The sequence below is a fragment of the Rutidosis leptorrhynchoides genome, chromosome 8 (genome assembly GCF_046630445.1).
Source record: "Rutidosis leptorrhynchoides isolate AG116_Rl617_1_P2 chromosome 8, CSIRO_AGI_Rlap_v1, whole genome shotgun sequence".
NCBI classification, from domain to species: Eukaryota; Viridiplantae; Streptophyta; class Magnoliopsida; order Asterales; family Asteraceae; genus Rutidosis; species Rutidosis leptorrhynchoides.
Genome location: NC_092340.1, coordinates 143,070,765 through 143,083,627, shown reverse-complemented (window position 1 = coordinate 143,083,627; position 12,863 = coordinate 143,070,765). Strand labels below are relative to the sequence as shown.

The 12,863-nt window shown below is 33.2% G+C and overlaps 1 protein-coding gene across 1 annotated transcript in view; it reads left to right on the top strand.

Moving 5' to 3' along the window:
• The first annotated feature begins 229 nt into the window (after positions 1-229).
• LOC139862514 (uncharacterized) overlaps positions 230-12,863 on the top strand; it is a 62,847-nt gene continuing 50,213 nt past the window's right edge. The window contains exons 1-5 of the mRNA XM_071851127.1: positions 230-413; positions 803-1,303; positions 1,386-1,517; positions 3,849-4,723; positions 4,825-4,930. Of these exons, the coding sequence (XP_071707228.1) occupies positions 335-413; positions 803-1,303; positions 1,386-1,517; positions 3,849-4,723; positions 4,825-4,930 (1,693 nt within the window). The 5' untranslated portion in view covers positions 230-334. The remainder of the gene's footprint in view (positions 414-802; positions 1,304-1,385; positions 1,518-3,848; positions 4,724-4,824; positions 4,931-12,863) is intronic.

Here is a 12,863-nt window from a genome sequence, read left to right as displayed (position 1 = left end):
TAGGATTTCAAATGTTTTTCTATTAAGAATCCAACTGTAACACATAAATTATTCATGCGTGATAAATATTCAAATATACAATTGTTATGTGTCATGTTAAATCATGTAGCTCGATGACTAAAACACATTCACACTAGACATTGACGTTGACTTAGGCAATTAAGACGATAGATAAATAAATCCTTATTATAGAATGCAGATCCATATGCTCACCCACATTTCAATGCTTTACAGTTTACAGTTTTGATTCATTCATATTGATAACAGTTATAATAGCTACTTTAAATCAGTCACCAAAGAAAATTGCTATTATCTGTATAAATTTTCTTAACCGATGGAGAGGACTCCCCTAACGACTCTGCTAATCCCTAATCCACTTCCACCTAATCTGCCTTGTATGGATCTAGTTCAAGGTAATTACTCCATAATTTTTTTTTTTTATTGTAAGGATCCAGTTCAAGTTAATTACTCCATAATTTTTTTTTTATCATTTATGTTATCAATAATTTCTATCGTACCTGTGGCCGTAATGTTAACAAAGAAAATTATAAAATGTTATGACTTATACCGAAAGAATATTAAGATTTTTTTTGGAAAGAAGAGAAGTGAAATGAAACCTTCCAATTTGAGAAAAACACTTCAATTCCTTTCAATTCCTTCATTTTCTCTCCAAACTAAAACTCAGGAACACCAAATCTTTAAACTTTCTTTCCACTTAATTTCTCATTCTCTCTAAAATTAAACTTGAGAACAAAGCCTAAGGATATCATACTAACTATTTGAATTGGAACTACTTTAAAAGGACCCAGATTGGAATACCTCAGACTTGGTGTTTCTTTATACGAAGCATCAATCAAACGTGATTGGAAAGCTGCTAACGCCGTTCTAGTTGAGAAACCAGAGTTGGTGAGGTATAGTATAACTGAAAATGGAGATACTGCACTTCATGTAGCTGCATCCGCAAAAGGTGATCCCAAATTGATGGTAGATTTTGTGAATAATCTGGTTGGTATGATGACTAACAAAGACTTGGAGCTGCAAAATGCGAATTACAACACTGCCCTCTACTTAGCAGCTGCCGCTGGAAACGTTGAAACCGTTAAGATAATGATGAAAAGGAACAGGGACTTGCTGACAATCATTGGTGCTGGAGAGACTATGTTGCCATTGTGTGCGGCTGCCCTATATGGACATTATGATGCAGTCAAGTTCATTTACAAAAATTCCAATCTGGATGATTGTTGTTGGACAGATCAAAACCGTGGTTGGCTTTTTGAGATATGTGTGGACAACGACATGTTCGGTAAACATAAACTTATACTTTATGCTCTCTATGTTACTCTTATCATAAAAGCTTTGTTGGTGACATTTTAAATCTCTTTTAGATATCGGACTAAGTATAATGGAAAAGCAGCCTGAAGTTGCAAACACAGGAAGCACGCTTCAAGTTTTGGCTCGCAAACCTAAGGCCTTTTACATAGAAAAACCCCATATCATCTCGAGATTCTTCATTTTGGGTAAGCATATATTTTCTTTGGGTCCTAACTCCAAAGTCCTTTGGAGTTTTTCATTTTACATGTCTTAATTGGATAGATGCTTTTTTTTTTTTCCCCTCCAAAAATAACAATAACTTTTATAAACTAAGACACTTTCATCAAAATGAAAGAGCCTTAAAACCGAGAGGAAAAAAAAAACCCCATCAGGCCTCGTAATAACAAACATGAAACCTAACCAAAAGACGCTATCTAAAGACGCCACGCCCTAACAACAAAACGAACCGCAAACTAAAAGCAACCCTAAACCACAATCAAAACACCAACAAAAACCAAACAAGCCAACAACAAAACAGTACGAACCAAAACTAACACTAATGATCACCAAGCTTATCCAACACGATTTGAGGCACTTTTACCTTTCTTACAAATCTTGAGAAGTTTGTCCTCCAATTACTCATATAATTCACCATCTTTCCCGTTCTTAATAAGAAAGAGTACTTTTTTGAGGATCCGAGAGTGGAAGAAATCGAGGGACCATCATCCAAAGCAAGACCGGACGGATCACCAACACCATTATGTTCATTATACGAATTTTGTAACTCACCCCAATCGAAAAAATCATCTTCATAGTCCTGTAACCGAAGGTAGCCATCTTCGTCTCCTACTTTCTTTTTTGCATTCCTCGACACAATAGGCGTACCTACACCGACACTTTTTGGGCCATTAATGAGCCCAAATTTATGAACTAATTACTGGCCCCAGAGAGCAAAATCCGAAGTAGATGAGTGATGTGTAAAATCGTGTCTATAATTTATATTCGAAAAATTCCGCTTTACAGATTTAAACATACTCACGGACAGTGCACTCGATCGTGCAGCAGTATAACAAATGGTAAAATCTGTGTATCGTTCCAAAGACAGTGTTCACGCAATTCAATATTATTAACAATATGTAACTAAACTAATACAAATAGAAAATAAAGGAAATAACAAATTTTGGGGTTGGCTATTTAACGATTAGCCGACTCAAGTGATGATAAAATAAAAACAATGTTTTATATGTTTTATATTGATAAAACGGTTAAAAGATAGAATTGATATCAGAAAAAATGGAAATGTTCCCCTAGACCCTTTTTCCCTCGATATTGGATGACATGTAATAAAGACTAGTTTAATGGACTACGCATGTGACATACTAAGTCAGTTCACCAAGAGTTCTCTTGAGCAAACATGCAAACTCAGATTACACTGTGCAGGGTTCCCTATCACCTAAGACCTCTTTTGTTTGTGATTTATTAAATCAATAAGAATGACAATTTAAATTGTGACCTATGTTCATAGCATTACTAATCGTGTCAGCATTCGCTGAACACAATTCACACATGTTTTAACCAATGCACAAGTTAATTCATCTCATTGGTCCACATAATGCTCAATTGACCCAATCCAAATAACCAGCTGAATTAATTATGCCAGACTCCAATTCGTGTCACCAAAGTAGACAACCAAAATTAAACAAATAACAATAGATTTAACAATTGAAAATGCTTGCAACAGACTCCAACGAGTGTTCACTCAATGGACAATCACATACATCAATTAGCTTGAACAATAGTATAAACAAAATGGTTCTTTATTCAATTCATCAAACTAACATGCATAAGTCAATGAAACATAAAAGATAATCATCCAAACATCTCGGTTATGAGTCTAAGAAAGCATAAAAAGTTTAGCCTAACATAATGATCAAAGAAACAATCAAAATATCAAAAGACATAACCATTATTGATGAACAAAAGATTAAACCTAGTGAGATTGGCGAATCTTCAAAGATGTGATGATGAAAGCTTGAATCTTTATGATTGGAATTGATTGAATGGCCCCGGAGTTCTCCAAAAGCCTCTATAATTCATCCTCAAAGCTCTGGTAGCGGCTATGTGAAAGATGGAATGAAAAATGACCTAAAATGCCTTAAAATACCCCAAAACCCCGCCAGGAAGTCGGCGCGGTGCGCTGAAGAAGTGCGCAGCGTGCAGTAACACTACAGTATATGTGATTACGTGAGTGTAGTATTTATCTTCACACAAAGAGAGAGATTGTGCTTAAAATTCTATAAATTATACAATAAATAAATTACTTAAACTAAAATGATAGGAAAATATACTATATATTAAAAATTAAAATAAAATACTAAATCTAAAATGACTAGTAGGAAAATATACCATATATTAAAAACTTAATAGGGTTCAGTATGTCTTTTATCAAGTCATAAATTATTTTAGTTAACGGTCATTTTCACTAACTTTTTAGCTATGGTCTTGATCAGTTTTTGCTTTCTTTGGTTTGACAATAGGAACTCCTAAAAAGGAAACAAAAGCATTGTTATTGCTAAGAGAGATTTGGGAGGACATCGTGAAGAAGCCCAAGAGAGAAATTAATAATATACTTAGGGGGCCACCTGAACCGAATAACAAACAGAGAAAGGCATGGTGCGTTCAAGTTACGCGACTACAAGTACTTTTATCTGAACATCGTCAAAAATTGATGGTTGAAACCAACAGCATACTGAGTAGGCCACTAGAATCGAGTAATCAAGCTATCGAGATACAAAATTTCATTACTAAATACGTTGAGGATTTGCGCAATGAAACCCAAAACATAATCCAAAGTGTCCCGCTTCCGGTGATAAATCAAGACAACGAGACATTTTATGGACCTGCAAAAGAACTAGACAACCTGATATCTACACATATTGTACGCATACATGAAGAAATCCAGGATGTTATCAAGAGATTTCAAGACGATCATGATTTAAATTTTGAATTAAAAATGGCCATTGGCGACTGTGTTTATAATATGGATAACGAAAGCGAGAGGATAATCTCAAATCCTCGATATAGCACATACTCGTCTCGGGTACTTTTCATTGCCGCCGAAGTAGGCAATGTTGGCTTTCTAATTGAGCTACTCCGTCAATATCCTGATCTCATATGGAAGGTAAATGATAAGAATCGAACTATCTTTCACATTGGTGTCAAGCATCGCCATGAAGATATCTACAACCTACTGTATGAAATAGGCTCAATGAAGGACATGATAACTCCTCTCAAAGACCACAAAGGTAACAATATGTTGCACTTAGCTGGGAAGATTGCCAAGGGAAATCGACTTGAGAATGCGACTTCAGGAGCAGCTTTACAAATGCAACGAGAACTAGTGTGGTTCCATGTATATATATTACTCTACATTGGGATTCTTGAGTAGTATATGACCCATATTTCTTTTATTATGTGATTATTAGTTTTATGTTAAATTTGTTTGTATTGTAGGAAGTGGAGTCTATGGTCCCTCCTTCTTATAGATATCGGAATAATGAAGATGGACTAACACCATATGAGTTATTCTCAAAAGACCATAAAGACCTGGTTCGTGAAGGTGAGTGATGTTATGCGAGGTGTATATAAAATAGCTATTAAATTTTACAAGGAAATACTATTAAATACGATACAATTTTACACAAGATATTTATTTATTTAGAGAATGGATATACTTAAACCTTGCTACAACACTTATAGGCAGTGTACCTAATCGTACAGTAGTATAGTTTTTAGTAAGTCCGGTTCGTTCCACAGGAAAAATCTTTTAATCAAAGTTTAACGCTATATTAGTTTAATTTTATAAAAATACAAATATATATATAAGTAATATTATTATTATAAAGGGGGGTTTTTACCGTTTACTGACCGGTTTGTCGATTTTAAAACTTTAGTCGCAGTTAAAACAAAATGTAAAATAATAAATAAATAAAAGACTTAATTTAAAGCATAAAGTAAATAACGATAATGAAATTGCGATAAATAAAAGTGCGATAAAATAAACTTGCGATAATTAAAAGTACGATAATTAAAAGTGCAATTAAATATAATAACAATAAAATAAAATGCGATAATTAGAAGTGCAATTAAATATAAAATAAAGGGAATTAAATATGAAATAAAAGAATTATGCTTATTTAAACTTCCGTAATCATGATGTTTGACGTGTTAATTTTAGTTTTATGCCCATGGGTTAATTGTCCTTTGTCCTGGATTATTTAATATGTCCGTCTGGTTTTTGTCCATAACAGTCCATCAGTCATAAATATAAAGTGCGAGTGTCCTCGTCAAATTATCCTTATACCCGAAGTTAAATATTCCAACTAATTGGGGACTTAAACTGTAACAAGATTTTAATACTTTGTTTAATAATTACACCAGGTTATCGACTGCGTGTAACCCAAGGTTTTAATACTCTGTTATCAATTATGCCAAGTATCCTTGTACATAATTTCACCCCTGTTTTAATAATTCTAGTGGCTATTAATCCATTCCCGTGTCCGGTTAAATGAACGATTATTCGTACATATAAATATCCCGCCCATCGTGTCCGATCGAGTGTATATGGTTATTTATGGGTACGTCCAATTATAAATCTTTATATTAACATTAACAAACTATCATTTAGTTAAACAAATATAAAGCCCATTAATAGCCCATAGTCTAATTTTCACAAGTGTCGTTCTTTTGTCCAAACCCCAATTATGGTACAAAGCCCAATTACCCAATTTTAGTAATTAGCCCAACATCATGATTACTTCGTTTTAAATAAGCATAATAATAACTTAGCTACGAGACATTAATGTAAAAAGGTTGAACATAACTTACAATGATTAAAAATAGCGTAGCGTTACACGGACAGAATTTCGACTTACACCCTTACAACATTCGCTAACATACCCTTATTATTAGGATTAAAATTAAAATTAAAATTAAAATATAAATTATAAATATAAATATTACGTATAGATAGATGGATGGATATATATTGATATTAAAATTCGTCGAACTGCGTTGGCTTTTATAGGCATTTTCATTTTTTTGGGGCTCCGCGAGTCGCGGTACTTTTAGCCTTCGAACTCCGCAAGTCGCGGAGTTCGTTTTTACAGCTCATTCAGCCTTGGCTCTTTGTTTGCCGACGATTTTAAATAATAATATAATATATATATAATTTTTAAGAATTATTTATATATTATATTATATTCATGTGCATAGTTGACTTGTAATTTTTAGTCCGTTGCGTCGAGCGTTGAGAGTTGACTCTGGTTCCGGTTTCGGATTTTCGAACGTCCTTGCGTACAATTTAATATCTTGTACTTTGCGTTTTGAATCTTGTACTCTTGTAATTTCGAGACGTTTCTTATCAATAATTGGAACCTCTTTGATTGTATTTTGTACTTTTGAGCTTTTTGGTCGTTTGCGTCTTCAATTCGTCGAATCTGTCTTTTGTCTTCACCTTTTATTATTTAAACGAATATCACTTGTAAATAGAACAATTGCAACTAAAAGCTTGTCTTTCTTGAGGAATAATGCTATGAAATATATGTTCGTTTTTAGCATTATCAAATATTCTCACACTTGAGCGTTGCTTGTCCTCAAGCAATATAGTCTTGAAATACTAGAATCGCTTCTTTATTCTTTACACTTTGTACATCAGTGATTTCTATACGGCGGTATAAACAATGGTAGTAACGATATGGTTTACAGTCCCACATGACTATAAAAATTTAGATCCATTAAGGAAATTGGATCTTTATGAAAACATTTGATCTTTTGAAAATTAAATCTAGTTTTTACCCTAGATAAGTTTTCCTGAATAACCCTTCACCGGTGTTTGCAAAATATTTTTGTGGGTTTGGTGGGTTTCATATTTGAAAATTTTAGCTCAAAACTTATGGTTTTGTGTCACCCACTTGCTAACCTTATATTAGGAAAGCAACACGTCCAGTTTACTTGTCCCGTATATTACCTTTCGGTAAACTACCGTCCGGTTGTAAAGGAAAGCGTTGAACAAGCAACTGTTAAGGCAATGTCCCCTGACATGCTTTTAATTATGGTCTATAACGTGTCGGACGCAATTACTATCCTTGGTAGGAGCAATAGTAAAGCTCACCCTTATGATTTTTCGGTCTGGCACAAGGTCCTGTCTTTGACCATGCTATGCAACCACCGTTCTTACGGTTGACACCCGATTTGGTTCAGTTGACCTAATGAATTCCAGGTGAATTCCTAGGATTTTACGTTCAATGGTAATGAACGCATTGAAAATGGGTTTTTAGAAAACAAATCGGTTTGTAATTTTGATCAAAATATTTTCTCGTTCAGGCTCGAGTTTAGATATCATTGAATTCCATGAGTTTGTAATTCTCAATCTTTAAGGTCAATCTCAAGGATTGAGTAATATCAGGCTTAAAAGCTGATTTTTGATTTTTTAAGGAGATTATCCTTTCCGGGGATCTGATTCATTAGTTTTATCCAGCTAATTTGAACGGTGCCCCTCATTGTACGAGATAAATCCTTCTCATGGTTAGGATAAATCTGACCACTTGGTGACCCTGTTTAATGCTGAGGTCCGTGGATTTCCTGCTGATTTTAGAGATGACTTTTCTAGGTTTTTCGTCAACCTACAGCTGGTCAGGACGACAACTTCTAGACCTAAATCAAGAAGCGCGTTTCTTTTTCGGAAGACTTTACTTCCTTTTAATGATGGAATTGATTCATCGTGTAGATCCATCTCTTCTTTTCTTTCATCGGGTAAAACAGTTTAGTTTAGTCCAAAGCAAAAGTATTTTCAGTTATTTGTTACAGAAATATGTGACATATGTTTAAGATAACTTGGTAATTTTTTCCACACTTGGCTTTTATTTTTCTTTTTATTGTCCTCTATTCCATTTTAAATGAATTCTAACATTTTTGTTTGTTTCTCAATTTATGTCCTTTCCAAGGTAACAATAATTTCGGTGTTAACACCTAGTTTTATCGTTCATAAATATGTATAAACATGATTTTGAGTTCATTTAATTGAAAATTTTGAAAAATTTTACTAGAATTGGGTAGTCAGTATATAAGACTAGGGTTGTTCTTTATTATCAGAGAGCACTAGATTCTAATACAACTACTGCTTTACTAGTATTTTTAATGGTAACCAAGTGTTTAAGATAAAAATTTTAAAAATCCGAAAGAATTTAACCCCTTCCCACACTTAAGATCTTGCAATGCCCTCATTTGCAAGAAATCAGTAACATTTTAAATTATTGAGGGTGATTAGCGTAGAAATGATTAAATTTTACCAAATTTTCCAAACATATTGTTGTTTGTGTTGAATGATAAATGATGCACATCATTTGTTCATTCCTTCTCGTTGTTATTTCACATATATTTTGCATCTTGTCGTCAAAATTAGTTGCTTTTGCTGAACTTAATGCCAGTCTTTGAAAATGCGTTGTTTTACCCTGTTGTGTACATAAGATAAACTGCAAACATATATACATATTTTTGAAGTTTGGTATATTACCCCACATTCAAAAATTATTAAAATCTAATAATAAAAGTTAGAAAATTATAAAAACTATTACAATATTAACATAAGTATTAAATGTATTAACATTACAAATAATAAAATAAATAAAACTAAGTAGACTAGGGATGATACTGATACCAGTAGGGGTTCCATGCATAACCGTATGTGTTATAGAATGCTTCGGCTGGGTTATACGTAGGATACGGTGGTTGGATCTCTATAGACCAGGGAGGAAATACAGGCGATTGAGTAGGAATATAGTTTCTACCTATTTGTTGGCAATAAGCTATGATTTGGTTTTGATGAACTTGCCAATCTTCAAATGCTCGATGTCTAGCATTTTCATACTCTTGTGAAGCTATAAACCTTTGCATTTCTGTCATTTCATTTCCCCCTCCCACATTACCTGGCTGTTGGTTTCTCTCAACCTGTGGATGTCTACCATGGTATTGTACTGCGGCGTTATTTCGCCTCTTCAAAACCTTCGCACCATGGTATACATTTAAACCTATTGTATCGCGGGGTTCTGGTTCTTCGACTAATAATCCCCCCCGACTTATATCCACACCGAGATATTCAGCAATCAAAGTAATAAATATATCACCTCCTATTATGCTATGCGGTCTCATCCCCCTAACCATAGCTGATAAATAATAACCCACACAATAAGGTATACTTACAGCGCTTTGTGGGTCTCGAATACACATATGGTAAAATAAATCCTGTTCATTTACCTTTTCCCTATTCTTACCTCTTTGTGTAATCGAATTAGCTAAAAACCTATGAATTACTCTTAACTCTGCTCTATCTATATCCAAATAAGAGTAATTTCCCCCTTTAAATCGGTGATGGCTAGTCATTTGACTCCATACACCATGCGTATCAAAATTTTCGTCTATCTTTCTACCATTTAGTATCAACCCTCTACAATCGGCAGATGCTAACTCCTCAAGCGTATATATACGTAAAGCCTGAGCCATGTCTAGTAAAGACATGTGGCGCATCGAACCTCCTAATAAAAATCTAATAAAAGATCGATCGGTTAAACTATCTACCCGATCATTTAATTCTATACTACACAACAATTCTTCACACCATACTTTATATACAGGCCTACGCATGTTGAATAACCGTACCCAATTGTTAAAAGTAGAATTACCATACCTCTGTGCAAGTAATTCCCTAATTGGCCCGACCAATTCTACAGCTTCTAATGGTCCCCATTCTATGACCCTGGGTACTTCAACAGCTTTAGAATGAAAAGTATGCAAACCCCTTCGGTATTTTGGATAATCTATCCAAAGTCTGTCAAATCTCAGGTTCGGGTGCAAATCTTCCAAGTGCATATCAAAAAATGTCATGACTGGATGAGGTATATCTTGTTTGTAGTAGTTATCCACCTCCTGTTGTTCCGTATTCTCAGCAGGAGCATTGCGAGCTTGGGATGAAGATTCACCCCTTTCAGTCTGCAAAACACATCAAACACAATTTTTGTGCATCCAAATATGCATTAGTGTCAGCAAAATCATCAATCAAAATAATTACAATGACATGATCAATTTATATCAAACTTAAGCTCATTTTCATATTTTCATCAAATCTACACTTTTTCAAATAAGCATATACGAAAATGTTCGCCAAGTTCATAAGCATTCAACTCAAATAACATGTCAAAATAATCATCACTAGCAATTAAACAAGTTTCAAATGGCATTATCTCTCAAAAATCAAGTTCATGAATTTAGACTTGAAAAAGTCCACTTTAATTCTCAAAATCATGCTTAGGCTCAAAGTTTGGATCATTTAACTACCTAAACATGTTACACTACTTAATTTAGCAACAATTCATGACAAAAATCAGCCATAACCTGTTTATATCAAAAAGCCCCAAATTTGCTCAAGAACACAAACCCTAGATTACTCAAAATTTGAAGTTTAAGGCTCCTAATCATGTTAAATAGCATCAATCTAGGTTATACAAGCATAATACATAAGCAATTTAAGCATAATTACACTAAAAAGCATCAAAATCAAATTGGGTATAAAATTGCTCAAGAACACTAATTTTCGGATTAAATGGTGTTTAGGTGTAGAAATTTACCGTTTTTCTTGAGTAATTCCTTGATAGCATCCTTCTCAACATGATTTTAGTAAAATATTTGATGATTTTCGGTGAAAAAATTCGATTTTGGGAGTTATTTTTCGTGTATTTTCGCAGAAAAATGGGTGTGGTAGTGTGCAGACTGATCTGTTCGGCCCTTTTATTTTTTTCTATATTTTTGGAACTCCGCGAGTCGCGGCATTTTGCCATTGCAAACTCCGCGAGTCGCGGTGCTATTTTTTTTTTTTTAATAAACCTTAACTTATGAAACAATTAAGTAATTAATTTTAAAATTTTGTTTCCCTTGTTATTTAGGGCGAGGTCGTTTCGGATCGATGTCCTAGTCCGTCATTCGACAAAATTTTAAAATTTGTCTTTTTCAAGCGATTGTTTTAAAAGCTTAGATTTTTTAGTTTTTTAATGTTTTTGTCATACTTTAATTCAATAAGATTAAAAATAATGATAATAAAAGTTCTCGTCCCTCCCTCGGGTAAAGCAATTTCGGTTCAACGACCTAGTCTTCAACTTACGACGAATTTTAAAAATCATATTTTTAACTTAATGAGATAAAGTAAATTTTTGTTTTTAAATTCACACCAAACTTAAAATAAAAATACATAAAATTCAAAATTAATATTAAAAATTCACACCAAACTTAAAATTTGAAATGCATAAAATTAAAAATTCTTATTTTAAAAATTAAAAATTCACACCAAACTTAATTTAAAAATTCATATTATAAAATCACACCAAACTTATATTATATTTTTCAAATATTTACAATTTTAAATATATTGTTTTTACAAAGTTTACAATATTAATTTAAGATTTATATATTAATTTTAAAAACATGGTAAAAATAAAATTAAAAATCTTTTTGGCTTTTTATCCCACTTTAATCAATCAAATATTATCAAAAATATGCGCCCTTCTTTTCGGTAAAGTAATTTCGGTTCCATGACCTAATTTAACTCATGAAGAATTTTTGAAATATTTTGGGTTGATTGATTAAAGATATTTATACCTTAAGAATAAACGTTAAATTTCGCCGTGATGTAATAAATTTTTGAATGATATCAATAATTTCGGTCGCCAAACCTAATTTTATTCAATACCAATTTAATATTTATAGCGAACAAATTAGCGTTTATTATCAAAAGGTTAAAAATAAAAATAAAAACTGTACAGACTTACCTGTAAGATAGTATTCTTAGTTATATGATCTATCCCATTCATAAGATATTCGGTTTAATTGGTTTTCCATGGCTACATAGGCGTAACCTCGAGCATTCAGTGTTTTTTCTTCTAAACATATGAACGGTCCGTCTCTGCATAAAGTAACAAATTCGGTATTTGAATAGGTTTGATTATTTGAACATTTACCTCCATGTGACCATTTTCCGCATTTGTGACATCTTTCTAGGTGTCGTGCTCTTCTTTTCGCTGCGGATTTTGATTTTCCTTTACCAAATTGTAACTTATTATCTTCGCATCTGGATTCTTTTCTTACTTCGTCCAATCTTTCTCTGATTACTGATACTATTTCACTCAGTAGTGTGTCATTATTACGTTTAGTGATCAAAGCGTGTAGCATTAGACCATGGTTTAGTTCACAGGCAGTCTTCATTTCCTAAAAAAATAAAAATTCAGAATGGAGGGAGAAGACTAGTTCTTTAGGGTCTGCTAGGGAAAGACCATTCGGGTTCCATTTTCGAGAACTACACGAAAACAGACAATCTAACTCTAACAGAAATATATAAAATCCTTTAAAGATTTGATTCTCCCCACACTTAGTTAGCTGTGGTATCTAAATTGTGATTATCTTCGTTGTCAACTTCCATTGGACTATCTATGTAGTGTTTAACTCTGTGA